Below are 23,715 nucleotides of genomic sequence, written 5' to 3'. Positions count from 1 at the left end.
TTTTCTTATTTTTTAAAATGTTTTTATTTATTTTTTATTTCTATTATTACTATTTTTTAATGTTTTTATCTATTTTTTTATTTTTATTATCACTATTTTTATTTTTGATTTATTTTTGATATTTTTGATTTTTAAGTTTCTGATTTTTTTAAAAATTTTTCTATTGCTAACACTAATTTTAAATAATTACTTTATCAACTCTGTACATAGGTTTATACCAGCTGCCTTTATTTCAATTCAGCTAATCTTTTTTTGCAGTATAAATAAGTTATTATAATTATTAGAACCATAGGCTTTCTCTCCTATCTACCTGTGACTGCGGCGATTGTAACTTCTCAACACCACAATTACTGATAAAAAAGGTGATTTATTGATGGTCAGTGGTGAATGACGTGGATTGAAACTTAAAAGTGATAATAAATACAAAATTACGACAATTGATTAAGTAAAGGTGATAGGAAAGAAATACACTGAGCCAACTTGAAACTATACTTCTTACTTGTTACTTGTTATGATTACTGCAAAACTGCGCTTGACAAAAAACACTGTCCGAAGACAAAAATAATGAAGAATGAAGGAACTGCTTGAAAGCGAACTGTGACTAGCACTACTAGCGAAAAAAAAGAGGGCCCTGAACAGAGAAAACTAGGTTTATATATGCACGAAAAAATTAATGTATGCAAATTATTGTGAAAGAAACAATAATGAAGGAAATTATTTGATATAGAAAACAGCAGAAGCTAACTAACCGGGGAAAAATCACTATGAATAGACGACGAGAAACAGCAACAACACAAAAGAGACACCCTAATTAATGATTGATTACATTCCGCCTGCTAAGATCCTACACTACCTTCACTACCAAGCTTAATTAGTATACGATGGTTAGTCTTTCAACTCCCATGTTCTGATTGTTCATTCGCTGAGCTGGTCTCTAGACATTTCCTTGTAAATTAGTCACAAGAATTAATTTTGATATTAGATTAAGATAACAACCTCTAGCTGGTATGTTTGAGTATTTTCATTACCTGTTTGTAGGATAATGTATGGATATTCAAGGGAGGAGTTGTTCATGTTAATCCTTTCTGGGGTTTAAGGGTAAAAGAACCCAATCATGCACTTTTGACTGAGAGTATGGTAGTTTTGGGGTTTCACTTGGCTGTGCAGTAGCAGGTCCACACCCGCCAAGCACTACTATTATAAGCAATTACTGGTCAGAGTAAAAATCAAGAAATTATGGATTTGAACAAACTAGTAATGTCTGATTGTCAATGATGTTTTAATTTTTCTTAAAGCACCAGGACCCTGTAACCCTTATCACAGATAACATGCCAGCCACCTTTCCGGGCTTTCCAATTCATCGACGTGCACAGATAGCCTTGGAGTTATATACCACAGAGAGGAGCTATGTCAGGGGGCTGGAAACTGTTGTCCAGGTGAGGTATAGTGAGATAGCAATGTGTATGCTATGTAACCAGAAAGGTTGCCAATAACCTAACAGACTCAACTGAGAGTTGGCAAGGGTCTGGGACCCAAGATAGAGGAGGTAAGCACATGTACAGTGTCTAAAGAAACTGTGGTGCTGCATCAGATGTGGGTATAAAAAGATAACTTCATTAGTTACATCAGGTGATTTTTTAAATGTAAATTGGCTGTCACAAAGAGTTCTGAAGCTGACCTTTAGAGTGCTAGCCCTGTGACAGTAAAGATGTCAAGTAAAGAAACGGAATGGAATTCGTTTGGAGCTTAGGCCTGTCTTCCTATTATCTTTCATGAGGCTTGCAGTCTCTAGTAAGAGTGAGTGGAACCATTGAAAGGCAAGACCCATAGTGACACACCCAAAAACCCTCACACTGTGGTCAAAAGATAGAATCTTCTTCTACCTTGTTCCTAGTATAATTATACATATGCACATTGGAATAGGCTTTTTTTCTTTCCTAATCAACATTTTTTCCTTTTTGTTTCATCTTTGTGTAGTTATTCTTGAAACCATGTGAAGAAAACAAATTGTTGGAAAAAAAGGAGATTAAAACAATGTTTGGTAACCTTAAAGAGTGAGTCAAAGATGATATTATCAAAATGTGTATGTTGAGTACTAGAAACTTGTGATTGAACCATGTTTTCTTATAAATTTGGATGAATTGTTTCATCTTTAAGTTAGTGAGTTACACACCATACAAGCATGGGTACTTTGAAAACAGAATACTTTGAATCCTTGCCTATAATTTCAGCTGTACTTAATAATGTGGAAATCATATCTGCTGACTCAGACATATGTCTGCATGATCTTACTCTGGTATTGTTCAACTAGTATTTTTTCATTCCTGTCTGATTTTCAATAGTTTTACAGAAAGCAATAGGAAATCTTTTGTTTGTTGATTGGCTCACTTGTAGCTTAGAAGTCAAACATTTGATCAGGAGAAGGGGCAGAAAGAGACTTATTGATAAGTAGCTTTTGAAGCATTAATATTCACCACAGTACACAGCAAGGTTCCTTGTTGAGTTAATAACTTTTAATTAGCTTCTCAAGGTAGCTCACCACCTTAAACTGGTTAAAAGGTCTCTTAACAAGGAAGGTTTAACACCTCTCAACAGCAAGAAATAATTTTATATTAAGTGTATGCTTATGAACAAAAATTTCTCTTCCAGGAGCCACCAAACTTACATAAGCCATGATCAAATTATCCTTGTGTCTCTTTATGAAGTTCTTGTTAGTTTGCTATACAGACTGAAACATTTTCAATAATGGTGATTTGTGATGAAAATTTTTGGGGAAAAGGTGGGACTTATACACTGCTGTTTAGAGCGATTTAATCTTTTGGTCCATGTAGCAAGACATAGGGCTGTTGATTAAATGTTGATTCAACATACATGTACCACAATGTTCACTGCTTTTCAGATTGTTGATCCAAGAAAACAATGATAAATGAATTCCAAACAGGAGTTAAAAGTTGTTCTGTATTTATTTTTATTAGGATCTTCCAAATCAATAAAGATGTCTTGTTTAATCTTCTTTATCTCATCAACCACTGGCATGATAAAGACCAGTGTGTTGGAGATATTTTCACAGATGAGGTGAGTGGTTAAACATTACACTCTTTAATATGTTAATTGCATTTAAGCCTATGTTAAAGAATACAATTAGGGTACAGAATTCTGCATGACTAATTTTGAACTAAACCATGATCTTACTATGTAAATGTAGACTGGCTGTAACCCATATGAAAGACATGCTAAGTGGACCCCTTTATTAAATTATGGAGAAATTGAGATAACTTCAAACTAATCACATTACTTAGTTGGTCTTCTCTTAGTCCAATTACTGAAAATAATCTTCAGTTAACAATAGTTAATAATTGTTTTCCTTTTTCAAGGTTATTGAAAGAATGAAGATCTATGCCAATTATTGTACTAATTACGATTCTGCTGAGGCTCTTTACAAGCAAAAGATCAAGAAGAAGGAATTTGAAGTGTTTTTAAATGTTAGTACTGCACTACCAAATATCATTGTGTTTTACATGTATTTCTTGATCATACGTCTTTGTACATTGTACACCTTTGACTGAGATATGATTTTGTTATTCAGTGACAAAATAGATAAACTGTATTTATAACTTTCTTCAGTCATGTTATGAACACCCAGTTTGTCAGCCAGGGCTGAATCTTCCTGCGTACCTGATTACAGTGGTACAAAGAATTCCAAGGTATCTTCTCCTTTTGGAGGTGAGCACATTGTCAATGATTCCTAACAATTGCTTTACGTACCGAATTGATATTACCCAGTTTTGCCTTGTATGAGTGAACAAGAAAGAATTTCTCCTTAGAATATGAAATGAATAAAATGTCAAACAGGCTGGTGATGGAAACAAAGAAAAAATTTAAATTAGGGGATCTCTAGTTGATCCAATACTAAATTCTCCTAACTAATACAATAAGAATTGTTTAGCAGACAGCAAGGAGAATCACTATTAAGATCTTGGCAGTGAAAAGGTCATACAAGACAAGTTGATGCAGCAAAATATTTTGTTTTTCTTTTAAGGATCTTTACAAAAGGACGCCAGAGAATCACCCAGACCGAAATAAATTGAACAAGGCTTTGACTAAAATGGTAATGAGTGTATTTATTTGATATACTCAGATTTACAATTTGTTATGGCAGCTCTTGGGACTGCAGTAACAACTATTTTATTTGATTTTGTTTTCCCACTAAAGAGTAATGTGGCAGTGTTCATCAACAATAAATTACAAACATCTGTTGGCCAGAAAGCAATGGTAGAGTTACGATCAAGGGTTGAAGGCTTGAAGGTGAGCTTCACAATTTTAAAAGCCTACTAAATGCTGTTGCCTCTATGAAATCAGTGACTGTATATGTTCTTAGAGGTACATATATCGAGAAATTACACCTTTTATTAATAATCATTCCTGATAACTGATAATAATTATTGTTGATGGCATTGATGCTGATGATAAGAGTTTCTTATGCTGCTTGTGTCGCTTAAGTTTCTACAGAGTGTGTAGATGTGTTCTCCTGGTAATACTGTCTCATTATGCACATCAACAGGCATTTGAAGGTCAGGCTTTAATCAAGGAAGCTGATGTGGTCTTATCAGGCAAGAAGACTCGCAAGGTACTCTACTCATTCACAAGTTACCCTCTGATGCTGAATTTTCATTCTTTAACTCCTTGTCAAAAGTTATGCTTTGAGTGGATGGTTGATAGTGGGTAGTGAATAGTTTATTGATAATACATAGGCAGCCTGAGCGATGAATTGTATACTTACAGGTATACAATACTACTGATAAAGCTCTAATTCCAAAAACTATAGTCATATACTAAGGATGATAACATGCAAACAGTAATCTAATATGTAAAATTGGTGATAAAAATTTAAAACTGCAATTTTATGAGTGTTAACCATTTAAATCCCATGAGTGACCAACACTGAATTTTTCTTTACTTTACTTTACTTTATCTTATCAATACAATATTAAGCAGACAAGTGATGAGAACAAAGAAAAATATGAATTAGGGGATGAGTAGTTGATCTAATACCAAATTCTCTGAACTAACACCACAAGAATTGAAGGACAGATGGTAAGGAGAATTGCTGAAATGAGATTTAAAATCCTGTGGAAACTTTTTCTCACCTAGAGATCCATGGAACTTTTTTGAATAGTTTTTGAACTTTTAGTTGTTCACATGCTCATGGAAACAGTTTTTGCTCTTTTAGATATCTTTCTTGAATGAGTTTTCATATGAAGTACTTAACCTTCATAAACACAGTGTTTGCATGAATATTGAAAAGTGAATTGTTGCTCTGAAAAGTTCCTTGCAAATTTTGATGAGGAATTACCTTTCTCTTGAAATTTTAGACTCACTAACATCCTCAGTGAAGTAATCCCTGAAATTTCTGATGAATCCTAACATTAGCTGCCTTGAAATTTCACCGAAATATAACTTGCAAATTTCATTTTGGACCAAGGTTCATCACAAAGCCAGGAATTTCTTAGGCAGTAATTTGCATAACTTTTGCACAATACTGCACATCCATACTATGTGACTTAAAATTGATCTAATTCAAGTACTGTAGAACAATACTGTTTTATGACATGCAAGTCTAGCTTGGTTTAATTGTAAGTACAAGATCTTTGAAGCTTTCTTGATTGCTTAGATAATGTGTTCATTACATGTTAAGTCATTGGAACTTGTTATTCCCTGGGTGCAATTGCTGAACCCTGGGTGGATCATTGTGTCTGGTAATTCTTACAGGAATAACTAGTTGTAACAACAAATTGTGGGGGAAACCTGACTAAACACCAGAGAATAGGACTGGTGATGGACTACATGTACCATGTGTGCTAAGTGGAAAATATTAGCAAAAGGAATACTCTTAGTTGATTAATGTCCCTCCATGAACTAGACCCTATAGGCCCATATTCCCTCTGTATTTGATGCACAATTCCTCCATTCTAACATTTTATTCTCTGTCCAGTGCTTGCTGTTCGGTGACACGGTTGTGTTTGCTGTGAAAGGTGTCAGCAAGACCAGTGAAGTGGAGCAAACGCTCGAGCTGGCCACATTGTGGTGCATGGATCTTGAAGGCAACAATCCACAATCAGGTAACATTAACACTAATATTGATATTAACTTCTTACTAACGAGTGCAAGGATTGTACTGGGAAATATTGGCCAGTGGTCATGGCAGTATAGATCAAGCACAGCAAAAATGACTGAGGGCCAAATATTCTCCATTACAGCTCTAGCAAGCAAGGTTAATAAGTAATTTATTATATGGCACTGGGACCTAACATGGTTAATTTGAATTTCCCAGCTCTCACAACACTGCTTATTACACTTTCAGAACACTTGGATTTACGTCAGGTTTACACATAATAATGTGTAGTATTTTTACTTGTTATTTGTATTTTGACTCGCCCTATGGGCTTGTCAAAATACGGCACAACTCATAAAAATCCTCAGCGATACTACACAAGAAAATATCTAGTAAGATATATACATTAGTTGAATCAAAGAGGATGCATCGATTCTCTGTTACTCTGAGTTTTGCGGCGAAGTGCTCATCAGACAGACGAGCTCTTCAGCGTGAAACTCAGAGTAACAGAGAATCGATGTGTCCTCTTTGATTCTTCAACTAATGTATACCCAGCTCTGCTAATGCAGCATTGAGCACTTTATGCCAAGGTAGGCTCTACCCTCACATTAATAAGATATATAATTATATATTTTACTAATTGTTGTTGTCATATTTAGCTTGATGGTTGGAAGGCTTGCCTCCTGATCAGTGGTTCAGCCCTGATTGGGTGTTGTAGGGAGTTATTGGGAAAATTTTACTCTGACAGTACAGAAGGTAGGGATGGCTGGAAGGGGCCATCTGTCTTTGCTGTGGTCTGGGTTCAATTCTTGCACCTGGAAACATGTTTGAGTTGAGTTTGTGGTTGGTTCTGTACTTCACACCATGGGTTTTTCCAAGATATCCACTTTTCCTCCTTCCTTGAAAAACCGACACAACAAATTCCAGTTTCAACCTTAAAAATACTAATGCTGGAAAAGCTCTGACTGAAAGCTGTGCAATTCAGTCATTGTATATATAGGCTTTACTTTTACTTTAACATTATGATGGGAAAGAATTTTGGAGTAGAGGAAATATACCTGGTTGCAATCTAGAGAAGGTCATGGAAAAAATCATGGAAAAAATACCCTTCATGGATAAAATACACTCCAATCCTTAAGCACACCTTATTAACTGTGTTTAGAAGTAATTGATTGTTGAATTCAAACAATATAAACTGTTGTTTTCTCAGGAAAGGAAGACTCTCTTGAAATTTACACACCAGAGCAGTCTTACATTATAGAAGCTGGAACTAAGACAGAAAAGAAAGATTGGTTGCAGAAGCTTAGGACAAGAATCGCTATGGTGTTACATGGAGTGGAAGCAACAGACAAATATGAAATTGGTATGTATGTACAGAAACAGTTGTTAAATGGACACCTGTTAGACCTTTGTTAGTGTAGGGTGCTGGCCAAATTAATTACAGATCAAAGTAAATAATATTGTGTAATGATACTAAGCTTACTGTTTTATTTGTTTGAGCATCAACCAGATCTATTATTGCCCTCTTTTGTGACTCTAAACAAGGCCAAATGGGTATTGTTTATTCAGGGAGAAGTTTACATGGCTACAACACTAGAAATGGCTACTTACCTAGATTGCCTAAACCTAAAACAGAATGCGGAAAGAGGGTGTCCTACTTCCATTTTATAAATGACTGGATGTCCCTCCCAATATTTTTAAGAAGGCCAATGCCATGCACAATTTTTAAGGAAAACCTTACAAGATTCTTAATGGATAAATACTTTAAATGATGGATAAAACTTTAGATATACGCCATTTTAGATCTGTGACAATTGTATTTCTTATTTTAACTTTTAATACTTTTTATTTTTACGGAGGACCTCCCTGAAAACCACGTATTTATGTGACAGGCGCTTCCTCCTTAAAGATTTATTATTATTATTATTATTATTATTATTAGGGTGTGATCATCATGTGTTGTATAAAATTTGCATGTAACAAGGTGAACTGAACATCTTGATTACAGTTTAGGCGTATTGAGCGCAGCCTTGTGTTACATTGTAATGTAATTCACTTTCTTATCTGATTAATGGCCATTTGTTTTATTTATTTTTATTATAAAAAAATGGCTACATGTAATTTTAGTCTTTAAATTGTGAAAAAGTGCTAATTCTGTTTGTTGTTGATATTTAGAGACACGCAAAGCTACTTTTAAATACAAGAATGAACAAGTCTTTTGTGGTAATTTTGTATCAGGAAAAGTAAGTGAAAGAAAAGATTAAATACTGTTCAGTAGCAATCGTTTTCTTGTGGTAGTTTCAAGTTCTTTTTTGTTTTCAATAACTAGTTGTGAAAGGCGGAGCTGCAAATTATCAAATTATAGGCTAATTAACAATTATTCCATGAGTGCACGTTGGATAGGAGATGATAGATAGCCAATGAGGTGCATAGCGCTGAGTTGGCTATAATCATCTCATATCCAACAAGCGCTCGTGGAATAATTGTTTTATTAAAAACGTTGAATTAAATTATTAAATTTTATTAAATTTTTAGCTCCCTTTTAATTTTAAGCTGACACGTATGCTTATCATATTTGTAGATGATGGTATAATTATTGGCTGATATACCATAATGGCTAAGCCAATAAAAAGTCTTGAATTACATTATCCAATGATCTAGTTTTTAATCATTTTAAGTTATGAATCATTTGCTAAAATTCACTGAGCCAGAGAGCAATAATTGCTTCAGTTTTGGTCAGTCGCTAAGCTTAAGATTATCAATGCAGCCATTTGGACAATCAGGGAATCAGTGTAAGTGTGCATTTACTTCATGTGGTGTGAAACAATTCTTGACTAATCAGAGGACACGTGCATGACTTTGTATCTCTATCATTCCCCAATCAAGGATTATCATAATGGCATTTACTTGAGGTATGATGAGAAAAAGAAGACTACAATTAATGGAAGGCTAACACTCCAAATTTCAGCTTTAGAAACTCTTTATGGTCGCCAATTTACATTAATTATCCACTCATTTGATTAAACCAAATTATCTTAATAAAATACCCCTACCAATGCAGCATGACAGTTTCTTTTAACTTGCTCCCTTTTTTCATAACTATTGGGTTTGATAGTTAACCAGTTAATCTGGCTGAACACCTGATTTCCACAAAATCACTTACAGAAACTTCCGTTTTTTGTGACACCCAAACAGAAACAATACTTATTGGCTGTTGATAAAATTAAGATACTTACAATATTTCTTCAATGAAGAATATTGACTAATGAAAATAATTAGAATTTTTCCTTTTCTTTCAGAGAACTGGTGAAGGCATTCTTTCATGGCCAAATCAAGCCAGATATCAGGTATCTTTCATTTTTCCTCAGCAACTGAAAAAATTATCAATGAAATGATTTGTGTGGAAATTATTGTCTTGTAATGAATTTAATAAGAAGGCAATCGACTGGTGTGGTTCTACTGGGTGTAGAGTTTATTAAGCATAGTCATTTACATAAAACACAGGATGCTGGCAAGTTAGTTTTTAAAGGAAGAGCGGTTTTTTTGTTTTGTTTTGGTTTGTTTTAGGGTAACTGGGAGGATGATGATCGCAATGGATTCGGAGAGTTGACATACAACAGTGGAGACAAGTACAAAGGAGAATGGCTGGATGATAAACAGCGTATGTGGACAATTTTTATACAAAAGCAGGTTTATGACCTATCCCTGACTCTGATACTGTCTAGAGGCTTCTTTTTCTTCTTTTCATTCACATGTTGTGATCACTTTTCATAGTCGATGGAATTTTTTTGAGGAGAAAGCATCTAATTGCCACTTGTGTAATTTAGCCTTGGTGGGTTGTTGACTGTTATGAATTCAAATTGTGTAAATGTAAAAGGAGAGCCTCCCTATTGTAAGACATTCCAGTACATTGTTTAAACGATGTTGAGAGATTTTTCAAGTTAAATTTTGAATTAGATAGAATACCTCAAATGGTACTCTGTGCTTCTTTTGCGAGGGAATATGCTCTTTCGTAGTCAAAATCCTTCTTTTGTCTTTATATATTGTAAGATATTCCAGTACATTGTTTAAAGAATGTTGAGAGATTTTTCAAGTTAAATTTTGAATTAGATAGAATACCTCAAATGGTACTCTGTGCTTCTTTTGCGAGGGAATATGCTCTTTTGTAGTCAAAATCCTTCTTTTGTCTTTATATATAGAAGGGCAAAAATATCAAAATTTTCTGTGGTTGAAAATGAAACTCAGGAAAGGGTTGGAATACAATCACAATATGGTTATTTTTCCACTTTGATTCAGATGGCAATGGAGAAATGGAATATACTAATGGTGACATTTACCGTGGACAGTGGTACGAGGGTGATATGCATGGTCAGGTAATGTTTATGCAAATGTAACCGCATTTATTGTCATCTTATTGTAATATCACAGTATTTTATGACCAGTGATAACAGTTTTTCCGCCAAACAAAACAAAAAGTGAATAATCTCCCACAAATCAACTGAAACCTCAGAGCTGTGGATTTTCCAATCCAAAGGCAAATCATAGGGGGTGGCTGTGAGAAGCATCAAGTTTTAAAGTATAGATTAATAGAGAGGGTAAATTTTGAGCTTCCTGGTCAGCCAAACAATTCTCTCTGAATGGTACTCGGATTTTGTTCTTTGTCCCACAGTAGTCACAAAAACTGTTAACTGAGCTTAAAATTTAGCTCTTTACATCCATACATTTTGGAAAATTCAACAATTTGTGGTGTGTTTGTTTGTTTGTTTGTTTGTTTTTTTAATTGTTTCTAGGGTACTATTACCTTCAAGAATGGAGACGAATTCTCAGGTCAATTTTGCCACAATGAAATCCAGGGGACTGGAAAATTGTGTTGTGTCAGTGGTTTGACTTACAAAGGGGAGTGGACGCATAGCAAGGTAAGACTGGAGGAACGTCAAGTATGTACAATCTGAATGTCTTCGGTATTAATGTTAGTCCAGTCACATCCTGTAGAGTAAGCGTAAATTTGGCGAGTAAGTGCTCAGTACTTTCTTGATGGTAATTGTAGCTATCATCTGTGATTTTTGCGGCTGCGGAAAGCTGGGAAGAGAAGACATTTGTACCAAGGAGGTGAGCCACGGTCAAAAGCAAGGAGAGGGGAGGAGCGAGGGAATAGAAATTACTTCTTGTTCACGTCTTGACCGTGAACTCGAACTCTAAATCAAACATGTGATCGCGTCAGCTCGCCCTAACTCCAAGACGCCTGCACAGCAGACTAGTTCACTCATGGCACATTATGACTCATCCAGTTGAAGGTGGCTGGGAAATCGGACAATAGTTCTGAGTGGGCAAATTATCGAGTGGCGAGAAACAAGGCTGTTTCTGCCTTGCGCTCAGCAAAGCGTGAGTTTTACCAGAATGCATTCGAAGAAAATCGAAACAACCCTAAAGCAACGTGGAATATGATAAAAACATAGATTGGTTCTGAAAAGATGAATAAAGGGATTAGTAAACTTCAGTTGGATGGCAAGGCTATTGAAAATGCTACAGAAATTGCGGAGCATTTTAATTTATATTTTTCCTTAATCGCCGATAATCTGAGATCCGGACTCGGAAATACGCCATCAGACTTGTCCAAGTTGGTAAACTTTGTGGAGTCCTGCAAAGATCCGGATATGGTTTTCTCTGTTCCAGACATAACTAATGCTCAGGTGCTCCAGATTATAAAGGGGATCAGTCCTCACAAGGCTGCAGGTATCGATAAAATCAGCGCCAGGTTTCTGCGTATTGCTGCTCCTATTTTAGCTCCAAGCATAGCAAGGCTTATCAACATGTCGTTTTCCGCAGGAACGTTTCCTACTCGTTGGAAAACCGCTAACGTGACACCACTGTTCAAACAGGGTGCGGCCAGTGATCCGTCTAATTATCGCCCGATTTCTGTGCTAACAGTGGTCTCAAAAGTAATCGAACGTCATATGCACAATTCTTTATATGCTTTTCTTATGGATAATAACTTGTTGTATTCTAGACAGTCTGGGTTTCGAGGGATGTACATTACCGAGAGTGCTCTAATTAAGTTAGTTGACGAGCTTTTGTTCGGCTTAGATAACAATCATGTATGCGGTATGGTCCTGGTCGATTATCGAAAGGCTTTCGACATGGTGGACCATAAGCTATTGTTGCGCAAGTTGGAGCAGTACGGTATAGTCAACCGGGAGCTTGCCTGGCGTCACTCTTATTTGTCGGATCGGAAGCAAATTGTCCGTGTAAATGGGAGTGAGTCAAGCGAAGCTTTGATGTTGCATGGAGTCCCTCAGGGCAGGTCCTTTATTTTTTATTTTGTTTATTAACGATTTGCCCTTGTATACAAGTGCTCAGTTGGACCTTTACGCAGACGATACGACTGTCAACGCTTTTGCGGAAGTGAAAAACTTAGCCAACTTAAGGCGGGGGTAAACCTGAAATTTGCTCCAAAACTGAGTTTTTTGTTTTCCTCGGAATTTGCAGCTTTGGGTATTAAACTTTGCTATGGAAAAATAATTTTCCACTTATTTTCACTATTTTTGCCTTTTTGAGCGATTTTAAAATTCCCGCTCTGACTAATGGCGTGGTTACCATGGCAACGAGAAGAGCATTTTTTAATTTTTCAGTTGTTTATAACGTGTTTTTCTGGCAACCAAGCTCCAAACGGGCAGGATTTATCGAGAGATACTTCATTTAGTCTTATCTGAAGGGTTTTCTAGGGTCAAAACCATTATGGGATAGATTTAGAGGCAGTTTTGGTCGACTGTGACACTCAGTGTACTCGGAGCAATCAAAGGAAAAGTTATAATCAAAGGAGAAGTTATATCGAAAATGGTCGGAGAGAAAAGTAGATCTGTCTACAGGAAGAAAAGAAAGAGATATTTTTCTGGAAGGCGAAAACAGAAAGAAGAGTCTGAAGAAACAGCTCCTGATGTTTACGAAATCGCCGCCTCAACTCCGAGCACTTCGCGGGATGAAAATCAGCTCTCCGACTCGGACTCTAAAGAAACCGTTGGTTCCTCAAGAAAGAAAATGAAATATGCCGACGAGGAGCTTCTTTTAGACAGCACTGATGAAGAGTATACCTTCAATACCGAGGAAAGCGAGGAATATAGATTAATAAATGTGAAAAATTTATCCACGGCCCTCTCTAAGGCACACGTGTGTGAGAAAGGTGAGAAATTTTTTGAAATCTATGTCTTTCTCTGTTCTCGATTATGACGTATTTCCCATATCATTTCGACCCTTAGTTCCAGTTTCCCCTGCTAAATATGCTGATTTATCTATTAAATCTTGGATTGGTTAAGAGAAAGATTTTGAGGTATATATTGTGCATATAAACTGTAAACAAAAAATTATGGGGAAAAACCACAGTATGTGTATTTCTGACTTGAGGTCTGTACTTTGCTTATAATAAAATTGCCCGATTTATGTTACAATTTTCACTTGATTTGTCTTTAGGCACCTTAACTCTTGAGGAAGATAAAAGTGCAAGAGCAGGGCTGATGTCACAGTTTTCCCTTCAGTGCAGTTCCTGTGAGGAATCCAGTCCGCTTCCAACATCCAGTGGTGTGACCCAGCGAGGGAAATCCTATGACATTAACCGCCGAGTTGTCTACCATGCTATAGAGAGTGGCTGTGGTTATGAAGGCCTTGCCACATTCTGTGGTATAATGAACATGCCTTGCCTTTCTAAGCCTGCCTACTACAAACAAGTGGACAACATCCTGGAAGCTCTTGAGGATGAAGCAAAGGATGACATGAGAAAAGCTGGAGAGAGACTTCAGCAGCAGATTTTGGAAGAAAACCCAGAAAAAGATCTGGATGATACTCTGGATGCTGTTGTAAGTTTTGATGGCACTTGGGCCAAACGAGGGTTTACCTCATTAACTGGAGTGGTTTTTGTCATTTCAGTGGACACTGGTGAAGTTTTGGACTACCATGTCCTTTCAAAGGCATGTCAGAAATGTGCTTTAAATAAAGCAAAATGTGTAAATGAGGAAGAATTTGAGGAGTGGTTGTTGGAACATGAGTGTGACATAAACTTTGCTGGTAGCTCACCAGCAATGGAGTGTGAAGGAGCTGTAGTCTTGTGGGAAAGGTCATTGGAACGTCACAACCTGAGGTACAGATGGATGGTGAGCGATGGTGATAGCAAGGCCTTTAATTCTGTGGAAAATATTTATGGTGAAATCAAAGTTGAGAAATTAGACTGCGTGGGACATGTCCAAAAAAGGATGGGCAAACATCTGTTGAACCTGAAGGCTAGAACTAAAGGGAAACTAGCTGATGGCAAACCTATTGGTGGTATAGGGAGACTGTCTGACACAAGAATAAAGAAGTTCCAGAAAGATTATGGACTTGCAATTCGGCAAAATACCATCAGGAAATCCAATCCAGGAAGAAGGGAGGTGGAGGTTGCAGTTTATGGAATGAAAAAAAACATTATTGCAATACTCCATCACAATGTTGAGTCAAATGACCCAGCCAAACAGCATCGATTTTGTCCACCAGGGGAATCCTCTTGGTGTAAATGGAAGCAAGACAAAGCAACAGGAACATCTACATACAGTAGTGGTAACTGTTTGCCAGATGTCTTTCTTGATGTCTTGAAACCCACTTTTATGACTCTAAGTGACTCGAAATTGCTAGAGAGGTGTGTGTTGGGAACAACACAAAATCCCAATGAGTGTGTTAACTCAATGGTGTGGGTACGGTGTCCTAAACATAAACACCATGGTGCAAAAGTAATTCGGTGTGCTGCAGCATCAGCAGTCTGCCACTACCATAATGGAGCTTCTAGTAGGCTAAAAATCATGGAGAGGCTTTGTATCCCTGGTGGTGTTTGTACAAGAGTGGCAACACATGCAAAAGACAGTAAAAGATTGGCTAAGTCCGATTTGCAGGTTATGCAGAAGGAAAAGAGACGGCGTCAAGGGGAGCGACTTCTGAGGACTCGTCGAGAGGAAGCCCTTCGAGAAGCTGAAGGAGTTACTTATGAACCAGGATGTTTTTAAATTACTTTTAGATACTCCTGTGGACAAGATATGGACACTTGGGCCACTATAGTGGTTACATATTGTAAAAAATTAAGTTTGATTGCTATCTGTAAGTTTAAAGGCCATTTTATCATTACGCAATAATTTTGTCTTCTAGAAAAGATATCTTGACAACAATTTATCCAATTGATCTGAAATTTTCAGCATTTGTTCCTTTTAATAAGTTTTGTGTTATAAGCAGAGCAATTTTCCATATGATGTATGTACTTAAAGTTATGAAGTGAAACACCCCTCTGATTTTCCATGTCAAATTTAATTGATCATCATTTAAAATGTTTTCAACATATTAGAAATCCCTCTGCTTATAACAGTAAGCAACATGTCTTCTTTGAATTGATACTAAAAACGTTATTTTTCATTAATTCCAGAAGGAGTTATCTTTTCTTAAGTAACCCCTGGTAGAACCCAGCAGGGAGCTCAATTAAATGAGTGGTATCCTATTACAATTGACATGTTGAGTCTAAAATATTTTTTTTCATGATCTTCAAGTCATAAGCTTTCCAGGGATATATAGTTTGCCTAAGTTTTGAAGTAAGTCCTAGCTGTGAAAAATGAGTGAAAAATGGGCATTTTTTCAGGTTTACCCCCGCCTTAAGTTCATCACTAAATAAGTCTGTCTCTGAAATTCAATTATGGGTTTCAGTAAATAAGCTCCCAGTAAATGAAGACAAGACTAAAGTGCTCACGATCACTGGGAAAAGATGTGTAGCTGACATAAATGGAAGTGACATAGTTGTCACTATAAACGGAAAACAGCTCAATAATGTGGATTGTGCTACCTTATTAGGGGTAGAAATTGACAGCAAATTGTCATTTAATGAACATATTGAGAAAGTATGTAAAAAGATGGCCTCTAGAATCGCAATACTGCGTAAGATTCGAGCCTGTTTACCTCTTAAACAGCGACTCCAGTTTTATCATAGCATTATTCGCCCTGTTATGTCTTACGCTAACGTGGTTTGGGCAAATTGCGACAAAGAGTCGGTTTATAGGGTCTTAAGATTGCAAAAACGTGCGGCACGAGTTATTTCTTATGCCGATCGCATGACACCATCAGTTGCTTTGTTTAACAAGCTAGGTTGGGTTCCGTTTTATGAGCAACATAAGATAGATAGATAAATGCATAATAATGTATAAGCGAATTAATGGGCGTTTGCCGAATTATCTAAATGAACACTTAATTTTGAATAATAAGCGGCACTCCCGCAACACAAGATATTCAAGCATTAATGCTGTTTGTCCTAAATACAAAAGAGAATCAGAGGGAGGACGCTCTTTCGCTGTTTCGGCTACAAGACTGTGGAATAGTATACCTATTGAAATTAGGAAACTAGATTCTATAGCATACAACAAACATATGAAATACATATATATGAACTGCGGTTATGAAACGTATATGTGCACGATCCTTCGCAGTAAAGCACTATTTAAGCAATAGTGAAAATCAGACCTGAAAAAAATTCAGGCCTGTACGGGATTCGAACTACTGACCTCTGCGATACTAGTGCAGCGCTTACTTTTTTCAGGTCTGATTTTCACTATTGCTTAAATAGTGCTTTACTGCGAAGGATCGTGCACATATACGTTTCATAACCGCAGTTCATATATATGTATTTCATATGTTTGTTGTTTGATTTATCATCTACGGGTTTATGTTGAATTAATTTGATGGCCTGCTCCCAGTTGGCTTGTTGGCTCAATTGGTAGAGCGCTGCACTAGTATCGCAGAGGTCAGTAGTTCGAATCCCGTACAGGCCTGAATTTTTTTTCAGGTCTGATTTTCACTATTGCTTAAATAGTGCTTTACTGCGAAGGATCGTGCACATATACGTTTCATAACCGCAGTTCATATATATGTATTTCATATGTTTGTTGTTTGATTTATCATCTACGGGTTTATGTTGAATTAATATGATGGCCTGCTCCCAGTTGGCTTGTTAGCTCAATTGGTAGAGCGCTGCACTAGTATCGCAGAGGTCAGTAGTTCGAATCCCGTACAGGCCTGAATTTTTTTCAGGTCTGATTTTCACTATTGCTTAAATAGTGCTTTACTGCGAAGGATCGTGCACATATACGATTCTATAGCACGTTTAAAAAAAAAACATGTTTGCCAAGATTTTTAAAGAACAACAATGTTTGCATCATTTTACTATTTAATAATATCTTCTTAATTGAATCTTGTCTTATTTTAAATGCTTACATATTTTAGCTTACATATTTATCTGATTGTATATAGTTGTGTAATCTGTGAGGGCCACAAGTTTATTAGTGGCTATTAAGTGCTACCCTCTTTAAATAAAGGCTTTCATTCATTCATTCATTCAGTGACTTCCGGGGGATTAGATTAATCTGCGCATGCGTGCTAATGACTTACGCAGCAAATTTGTGTGGTCAGATTCATCTGCGCATGTGTGCATCGTATTCCCTTTGTGCACGTGTCATTGTGTACGCTGTCTGTATTCAGTGCAGCGTAGCAGAGGGATTTTCTCCTAAGACAATGTGTTATGTAACCCTTTCTTTGGGGTGTCACATGGTATGCTGTCACAATCGCTTCATTAGCGGTAGCCTATGTAGATTTGAGACGTTGTCATTTATATACATTTGCGTCTTACGACCGTCACTACGCCCTCCAAATTAAATACCCAGTGACAAGGGGTTATCAATTTCTCCTAGTTTTTGCATGCTGCTATATGAAAGGTTTAGCACGTTTACGGAATCATTGTTGTACGAGCATAGTTTAGATTGTTTTGTAGGGTGGTTCTTCTTGCTATATTTTTACATTTCCCGAGTTTTCATTCAGTTTGTTGTATCATTCCTATCCATTTTGTTGATAAAGGCGCAATGAAGAGGGTCGCACACGGTTCGTGTTGACACACCCCAATTGTGTTTGCTTATTGCATGTTAAATGTTTTATATTCGTTTGAGTGGGGTAGCGACTTAGAATAGAAATGTTGTTGTTGTTATTGGCTCATGCATCAGCTTGGGTACATCGGTATTTTAGGGATGTCATGTATGTACAATTAGTGTGTCTACAGTCTCCATGTATTTTTAGTCAGTAGGAAGGCCGTTTCCTTATCGTATTTATCCTTTCCGCAGAAACATGGTAAAGGGACGATGCAGTCTACTAATGGTGACGTGTACAGGTGAGTGGAAATGATGAATGATAAGGTTCAAATGAAAGTCAAATTAGGTCAAATTAGAAGCTCGCCAGCTCCTATTAGCAGGTTCTTATTCGCCATAGGAAGCACGTGACAGAGCCCGCGAAATTAGAGCTATCTTAGGAAGTGTGCGCGACCTCTCGCACGTTCGCTGATGAGAAACCCACGGGCTTCGCCACGTCAGGTGCAACAAGAATTTAGAGGCTGCTTTTACACTAACATAATACTTACTTTGAATTTTTTTATCATCAGATTTCATGTAACTGTGGAAAATGAATGGGAAAAGAAAGAAAAGGAAATGTTAGGGAGGGAGAGGGGTTATGTTTTTCTTAAACATGGTTGCCTTGCCTTACTTTGCTTTGCTTTGCTTAACAATGACTACTCTTCAGCCTTTTAATTAACAATTGGTTCATGCTTTAGCGTGCACTATCGAGTTATGGAGCACGCGGGAAGTTTGGAGAGCACGAAAGAAGCGTAAGAGTTGCCCGAGGCAATAGCCGAGGGCAACTCTAGCTTCTTGAGTGCTCTCCAAACTTCCCGCATGCTCCATAACTCGATAGTGCACAGCTGAAAGCATGAACCAATTGTTTTAGAACATAGCCGGTGGAATTATGCATCAAATCCGACGCGAAGAACGGACAAAAATATTAATTGAAGCGAATCGTGACGGCGCTGATGCCAAGTCTCCTTTTCCGTTGTTTTTCTCTTTTTCTGCCTCATTTAAGAACTCTAGCACGAAGGAAAAGGTCGAAAAATTGTCTTCGTTTTGGGACTAGTAGGCCGAATCTCTGTTTGTATCCATTATTGTCGCGAAATATATTATTTTTCTCCGCGCTAACAATGGCCGCTCACGCGAAAAAAAAAATTTTTGGCGAAGCGATTTGCTGACGCTATCAGCGTGCACTATCGGGATTTTGAGCACGCTTACGTATACTGAATTTGATCGCGCGGTTCTGCTAGCTATGTTCTAAAACGCGACTTAAAGGGAACCAACAGTCGTACAGTTTCACGGACCGCGAGAATTAAGTTATGAAAGGAAGGTTTTTTTGAAAACAACAGACGTTTTAACAACCTTAAGAGAAGTGATTATCTTGGTGAAGGCAGCTCTACTGCTGGCTGATATGCTAGTCAAGCGGGTTGGTGGCCAGGGTTCTTGCTCTGTGATCTTATGAGGGACACTTTGCTTCTGACTCACAGAGCCGAGGTCCAGATCAAGGAAGACTCACCAGTAAATTATCAAGGAAATATGCTAAAATGCTCATGGAAAGCTGTGATAATCTAGATTGTCATCCTTCCATCCAGAAGCAGTGAAATGTAATATGCTCCAACGTCTGTGTGTAATGTGACCCGTCATGGACTTGCCTGTTGTTTTCTTGTTTGTCTGTTTGTAGTGGTCAGTTTGCTAATGACCGTTTCAGTGGGCAAGGAGAGATGCACTATGCTGATGGCTCCGTGTACAAAGGACAGTGGATGGACAATCAGGTCAGTGATCAGGATCCGTTCACAGCACATGCATCTTCAATTTCTTGATTTCCACCTTTTCCATCTTTCTTTGAATAAGTTTTCTTCTCGCCTGCTCGGAAAGCCATCCAGAACACAGGGCCCTCTACATCTTTCAAGTGTTGTTCGTACGCAAGGTTAATCGGGTCTTGATTTTGATTTATCTTAGCGGGGAGGGTACGGTGAGTACAGAAGGTTAATCTGGTCTTGGTTTTGATTTATCTTAGCGGGGAGGGTATGGTGAGTACAGAGGGTTAATCGGGTCTTGATTTTGATTTATCTTAGCGGGGAGGGTACGGTGAGTACAGAAGGTTAATCGGGTCTTGGTTTTGATTTATCGTAGCGGGGAGGGTACGGTGAGTACAGAAGGTCAGATGGAACTCATTACTTGGGAGGTTGGAGTGGAGATCATATCACAGGCAAAGGATGCATGAAGTACGCCAATGGTGACTGTTACGACGGAAACTGGTTCAAAAACACGGTAAGCACTGCTAATTGTTCCATGTTGTAATTGTTACGTAACATGAGGGAAGGGAACCTGATTTGTTGTTGGTTCGTTACTGCGCAATCTCCCATTGTGAATTTTAAAGCAGAGGGAGTTCAAGTACTGCTGCCACAGGCGTGAGGAGGGGGGAGGGGGGGGGGGTCGCAGGATAGGTCACATGAAAGCGAGGGTTTTGGTAAAGGGGCTCGAGAAATACATTTCTTGTCTTTGGTTTTCCCTACCACTCTCCCTCTCTGTCCATTCTTAACCGAAGTCAAACATAGCGGCCTAGCGAAGAGTCGCGTGTTTGCTCTTTGATCATAAAAAACTGGCACACTGAACGCAGTTTGAACCTTTTGGTATCCGTAATGATTTTGTGTGTCAATGTTTACAGCGGTTTGGTCAGGGAGTTATGAAGTACAGCAATGGTGATATTTACGAGGGAGTTTTTGAATATGACTTGCGCAGTAAAACGGGAAAGATGACCTACAAGGACGGATCAGTGTATGAAGGCTGTTGGGCCAATGGACTGGTAACTAGTCTGACCACTTCTTTGACAATTGAATCTGTTAGTATCGTTGATTTTGTTTATCTCGTCACGTCGCAACTTTGATCGTTAATTATGGTTTTTGTTTTATTAGCGCCACGGAAAAGGTAAAATGATGTACAGCGACAAGAAGAGCATGTATGAAGGTGGGTTTTATGAAAATGTTCCAGCAGTTTTTACATAAAACTGAAAATGTACAAACCGTTTAACAAGTAGTAACCGCCCGTGGTTATGTAATTTGGTGAAAAAAACATGATAAAATGGATATTAACGTTGAACAATTAGCCATGGATGGTTCCAAATCCAATGAGAAACATCAGGAAACTACGACATACTGTCTTCATTGATATGTTTAAATTTGAATTAAAATTGAATTTTTATGGTATACGTCACCCTTAGAGACGTGAGTCCCCCCCTCCCCCCCCAAAGATATGAGAAAGCATTGACAAAATGTTTAGTTTTTAGGTTACTTCTTACAATTTTGTCGTTGAATCAATTTGGAACTGTTTTCAATTTTTATAGGAGAATGGATGCTAGGTTTGAGACATGGCAAAGGACAAATGAAATACTCTAACGGAGCCAGTTACTCAGGTCACTGGGAGTTTGACAAGGTATAGGGGATTTGGTCCAACCTTTAATAATAAATACTATTTCAGGGTTTGAGAAGGCCGTGTACCTTGCGCATATAGCGCATAAGCGAAGAGAACTGCTTATTAAAAAAAAAAAATACTTACTGGGCCCAAGATGCACCTGAGCCACTTGGTGGTGTGTATTTTGCAAGAAGTAGTTTCTACTCTGATAAATAAAAACGCAAAATATCAATCATTGCCTAATTTTGCTCTCCCCTAGCCGACGGAAATATTATACGATGCGAAAAGATGTGAGCCTTTTTTTTTTTTCCAATAAGGGAGAGAGCTATCTTATTTTCCACGAAAGCCCTACCACAGTTACAAGTTCGTTGTTGCTCAGTTTGGGGTTCAATTTAGCTGTTTGTTGTGTTTTCTTGATGCGACTGGCTATTTCTGAGATTAGTCAGGTTTCATTAGTTTTGCTATAGATCGCTCTGTAATAGGTGTATACAACACGCGCGCCACTGTCTGGACCAATCAGACGCAGAACTAAAACCAACCATGACTGGATCACTCCTGAATTCCCGCGCCTATTTTTTTCGCGTCACCATTGCCTCCCCCCCCCCCCCCCCCCCGTCATGTACTTTTCCTTCGTTCTGAATGGCTGCACTGATAACTTTGGTTTTGGTCTCATTTCAATCAATTGAAATGTGCTCCATTTTTGAGTTATTTTTTAAAAAAAAATAACTATATGTTAGCGTATAGATTGGTGTATTGTGGTGTAGTGTAATCTGATCAGCGCAATTTGGTGTATCTCTAAGCAATCTGATTGGCGCATCTTTTTTTTGGTGTATCTCAACGCAATGTGATTGGCCCAATTTTATGGTGTATCACAAACCAATCAGATTGTAGTATTTTTCGATGTCGCACCAATCAGAGCGTTCTTGCTAATTTGTGGTTTGACAGGTCTTCAAATTTCAACGAATCAACGCTTGAGTCGGAGAGAGCGGTTCGCGAATTAAGGAAATGTATCAGTCGTGTTGGGAAAGTGGCGGAGTTGTGATCGTTGTACGACTATGCTTATTTTTCCTTCTGAAGGAGACTAAGTGGAACATGAGAAAAATTTCGAATCAAATATTACTTCAGATGTTGATAGGAGCAACTTCAGGATATTTCATTGCTTTATATGAGTTAATCAGCGATTCCAATCTTGAATTTCGCTCAAGGAACGAGGTAAGATGACATCTACAAGAGTTGTAAGATCATCTGTTCAGTGTAATGGCTCATGTCCTTCGTGAGGATTTTATCGCTAGGATCTGTCTGGATTTGAAAGGTCGTCAGGGAACTTTTTCTACCGATTAGCGAGTTAAAACGTGCATGTTTTGTGTACCGCTCCTTCACTTACTACGCATACACCGTCAGCTGGAGGCCTAACACGAATTTAGCGCTATAGCGTGTTGTTTCGAAAAGGCTAGTTTTACTGACTCTGGTAAATCTTGCGCAAGATGTTTGCGTAAATCATATTTGATTGATAATCTTTTTTTTTTTGCGATATGGTTGTTCTTTTAGCAGCGGTTGAAACGACCACCAAGTTACATTTACTTTCTGCGTCGACTGCCATGTTACATATCCGTCTCTTTGCTTCTAAAAGTCCTCCATGAATTAAATATTGTTTAAACGATACTTTCCCATTACAATTGTGTTACTTTTTACTCGCAAGTATGGATTAGATTTTTTTTAGAAGAAATGCCATTTTCCAGTAAACAACGCAAATTTTATGACAAATCTACCTCAATGAAAAACATTTCACAAGGGACAGAATGGTACGGTTGGTTAATTTTCCACGCAACTCTCACGTGCTTAGACGTTTTCTACCAATAAAATTCGCTTATAGCTAACCTGGACTTTACCCCATTGCGTGTCAATATCCTGTAAACAACCTGCATTTTATCACGTATTTCGCACGCAAAGGGCAAAGTCCAGATATGCAACAACCAATTAAGAAGCCCACGTTGTTATGCTTTGAAAAACGATACTTTTTGGGTTATTTAAAAAAAAAAAAAACCAAATATATGTTAGCGTATAGAGTGGTGTGTTTTGGTGTAGTGTAATCTGATCAGTGCAATTTGGTGTATCTGTTAACATGGAGAGTTATGGAGACTAAGACTTCGGAACAAGTTGATGCCATCCATGACAATTTGGAATTACTAAAATCGCCGGAGGAAAGGCGGGATCACTCAATAAAAAGTTGTATTAGAACGCGATGACTTTATTTACAAGGAT

The 23,715-nt window shown here is 37.7% G+C and overlaps 2 protein-coding genes across 3 annotated transcripts in view; both read left to right on the top strand.

Annotated features, from left to right (window-relative positions):
* The window catches only part of LOC111335269 (uncharacterized), a 36,948-nt gene that overhangs the window by 5,606 nt on the left and 7,627 nt on the right, over nucleotides 1-23,715 (top strand). The window contains exons 4-24 of one of the 2 annotated variants that reach the window (XM_088730061.1): nucleotides 1,296-1,436; nucleotides 1,978-2,054; nucleotides 2,976-3,075; nucleotides 3,375-3,482; nucleotides 3,625-3,723; nucleotides 4,040-4,108; nucleotides 4,213-4,305; nucleotides 4,562-4,627; nucleotides 5,993-6,119; nucleotides 7,323-7,475; nucleotides 8,288-8,355; nucleotides 9,412-9,459; nucleotides 9,680-9,773; nucleotides 10,409-10,485; nucleotides 10,903-11,028; nucleotides 18,271-18,317; nucleotides 19,724-19,814; nucleotides 20,176-20,313; nucleotides 20,711-20,848; nucleotides 20,958-21,009; nucleotides 21,386-21,474. In XM_088730061.1, the coding sequence (XP_088586187.1) occupies nucleotides 1,296-1,436; nucleotides 1,978-2,054; nucleotides 2,976-3,075; nucleotides 3,375-3,482; nucleotides 3,625-3,723; nucleotides 4,040-4,108; nucleotides 4,213-4,305; nucleotides 4,562-4,627; nucleotides 5,993-6,119; nucleotides 7,323-7,475; nucleotides 8,288-8,355; nucleotides 9,412-9,459; nucleotides 9,680-9,773; nucleotides 10,409-10,485; nucleotides 10,903-11,028; nucleotides 18,271-18,317; nucleotides 19,724-19,814; nucleotides 20,176-20,313; nucleotides 20,711-20,848; nucleotides 20,958-21,009; nucleotides 21,386-21,474 (2,001 nt within the window). Of the gene's footprint in view, nucleotides 1-1,295; nucleotides 1,437-1,977; nucleotides 2,055-2,975; nucleotides 3,076-3,374; nucleotides 3,483-3,624; nucleotides 3,724-4,039; nucleotides 4,109-4,212; nucleotides 4,306-4,561; nucleotides 4,628-5,992; nucleotides 6,120-7,322; nucleotides 7,476-8,287; nucleotides 8,356-9,411; nucleotides 9,460-9,679; nucleotides 9,774-10,408; nucleotides 10,486-10,902; nucleotides 11,029-18,270; nucleotides 18,318-19,723; nucleotides 19,815-20,001; nucleotides 20,065-20,175; nucleotides 20,314-20,710; nucleotides 20,849-20,957; nucleotides 21,010-21,385; nucleotides 21,475-23,715 lie in introns of those variants that run through there. The other variant, XM_022941144.2, reaches the window with a different exon arrangement.
* On the top strand, nucleotides 12,537-15,624 carry LOC111322110 (uncharacterized). The gene is made up of 2 exons (XM_022925163.2): nucleotides 12,537-13,289; nucleotides 13,577-15,624. The coding sequence occupies exons 1-2, from the start codon at nucleotides 12,947-12,949 to the stop codon at nucleotides 15,130-15,132; spliced, it is 1,899 nt and encodes a 632-aa protein (XP_022780898.2). The 5' UTR covers nucleotides 12,537-12,946; the 3' UTR covers nucleotides 15,133-15,624.

The sequence above is a fragment of the Stylophora pistillata genome, chromosome 1, assembly GCF_964205215.1.
Source record: "Stylophora pistillata chromosome 1, jaStyPist1.2, whole genome shotgun sequence".
Taxonomy (NCBI): Eukaryota; Metazoa; Cnidaria; class Anthozoa; order Scleractinia; family Pocilloporidae; genus Stylophora; species Stylophora pistillata.
This window is presented reverse-complemented; position numbering and strand designations above follow the sequence as displayed.

Coding starts and splice junctions, on each gene's coding strand:
- LOC111322110 (XM_022925163.2), top strand. CDS start 12,947: ATGGTCGGAGAGAAAAGTAGATCTGTCTACAGGAAGAAAAGAAAGAGA. Junction 13,290..13,576: donor GGCACACGTGTGTGAGAAAG/GTGAGAAATTTT, acceptor ATTTGTCTTTAG/GCACCTTAACTCTTGAGGAA.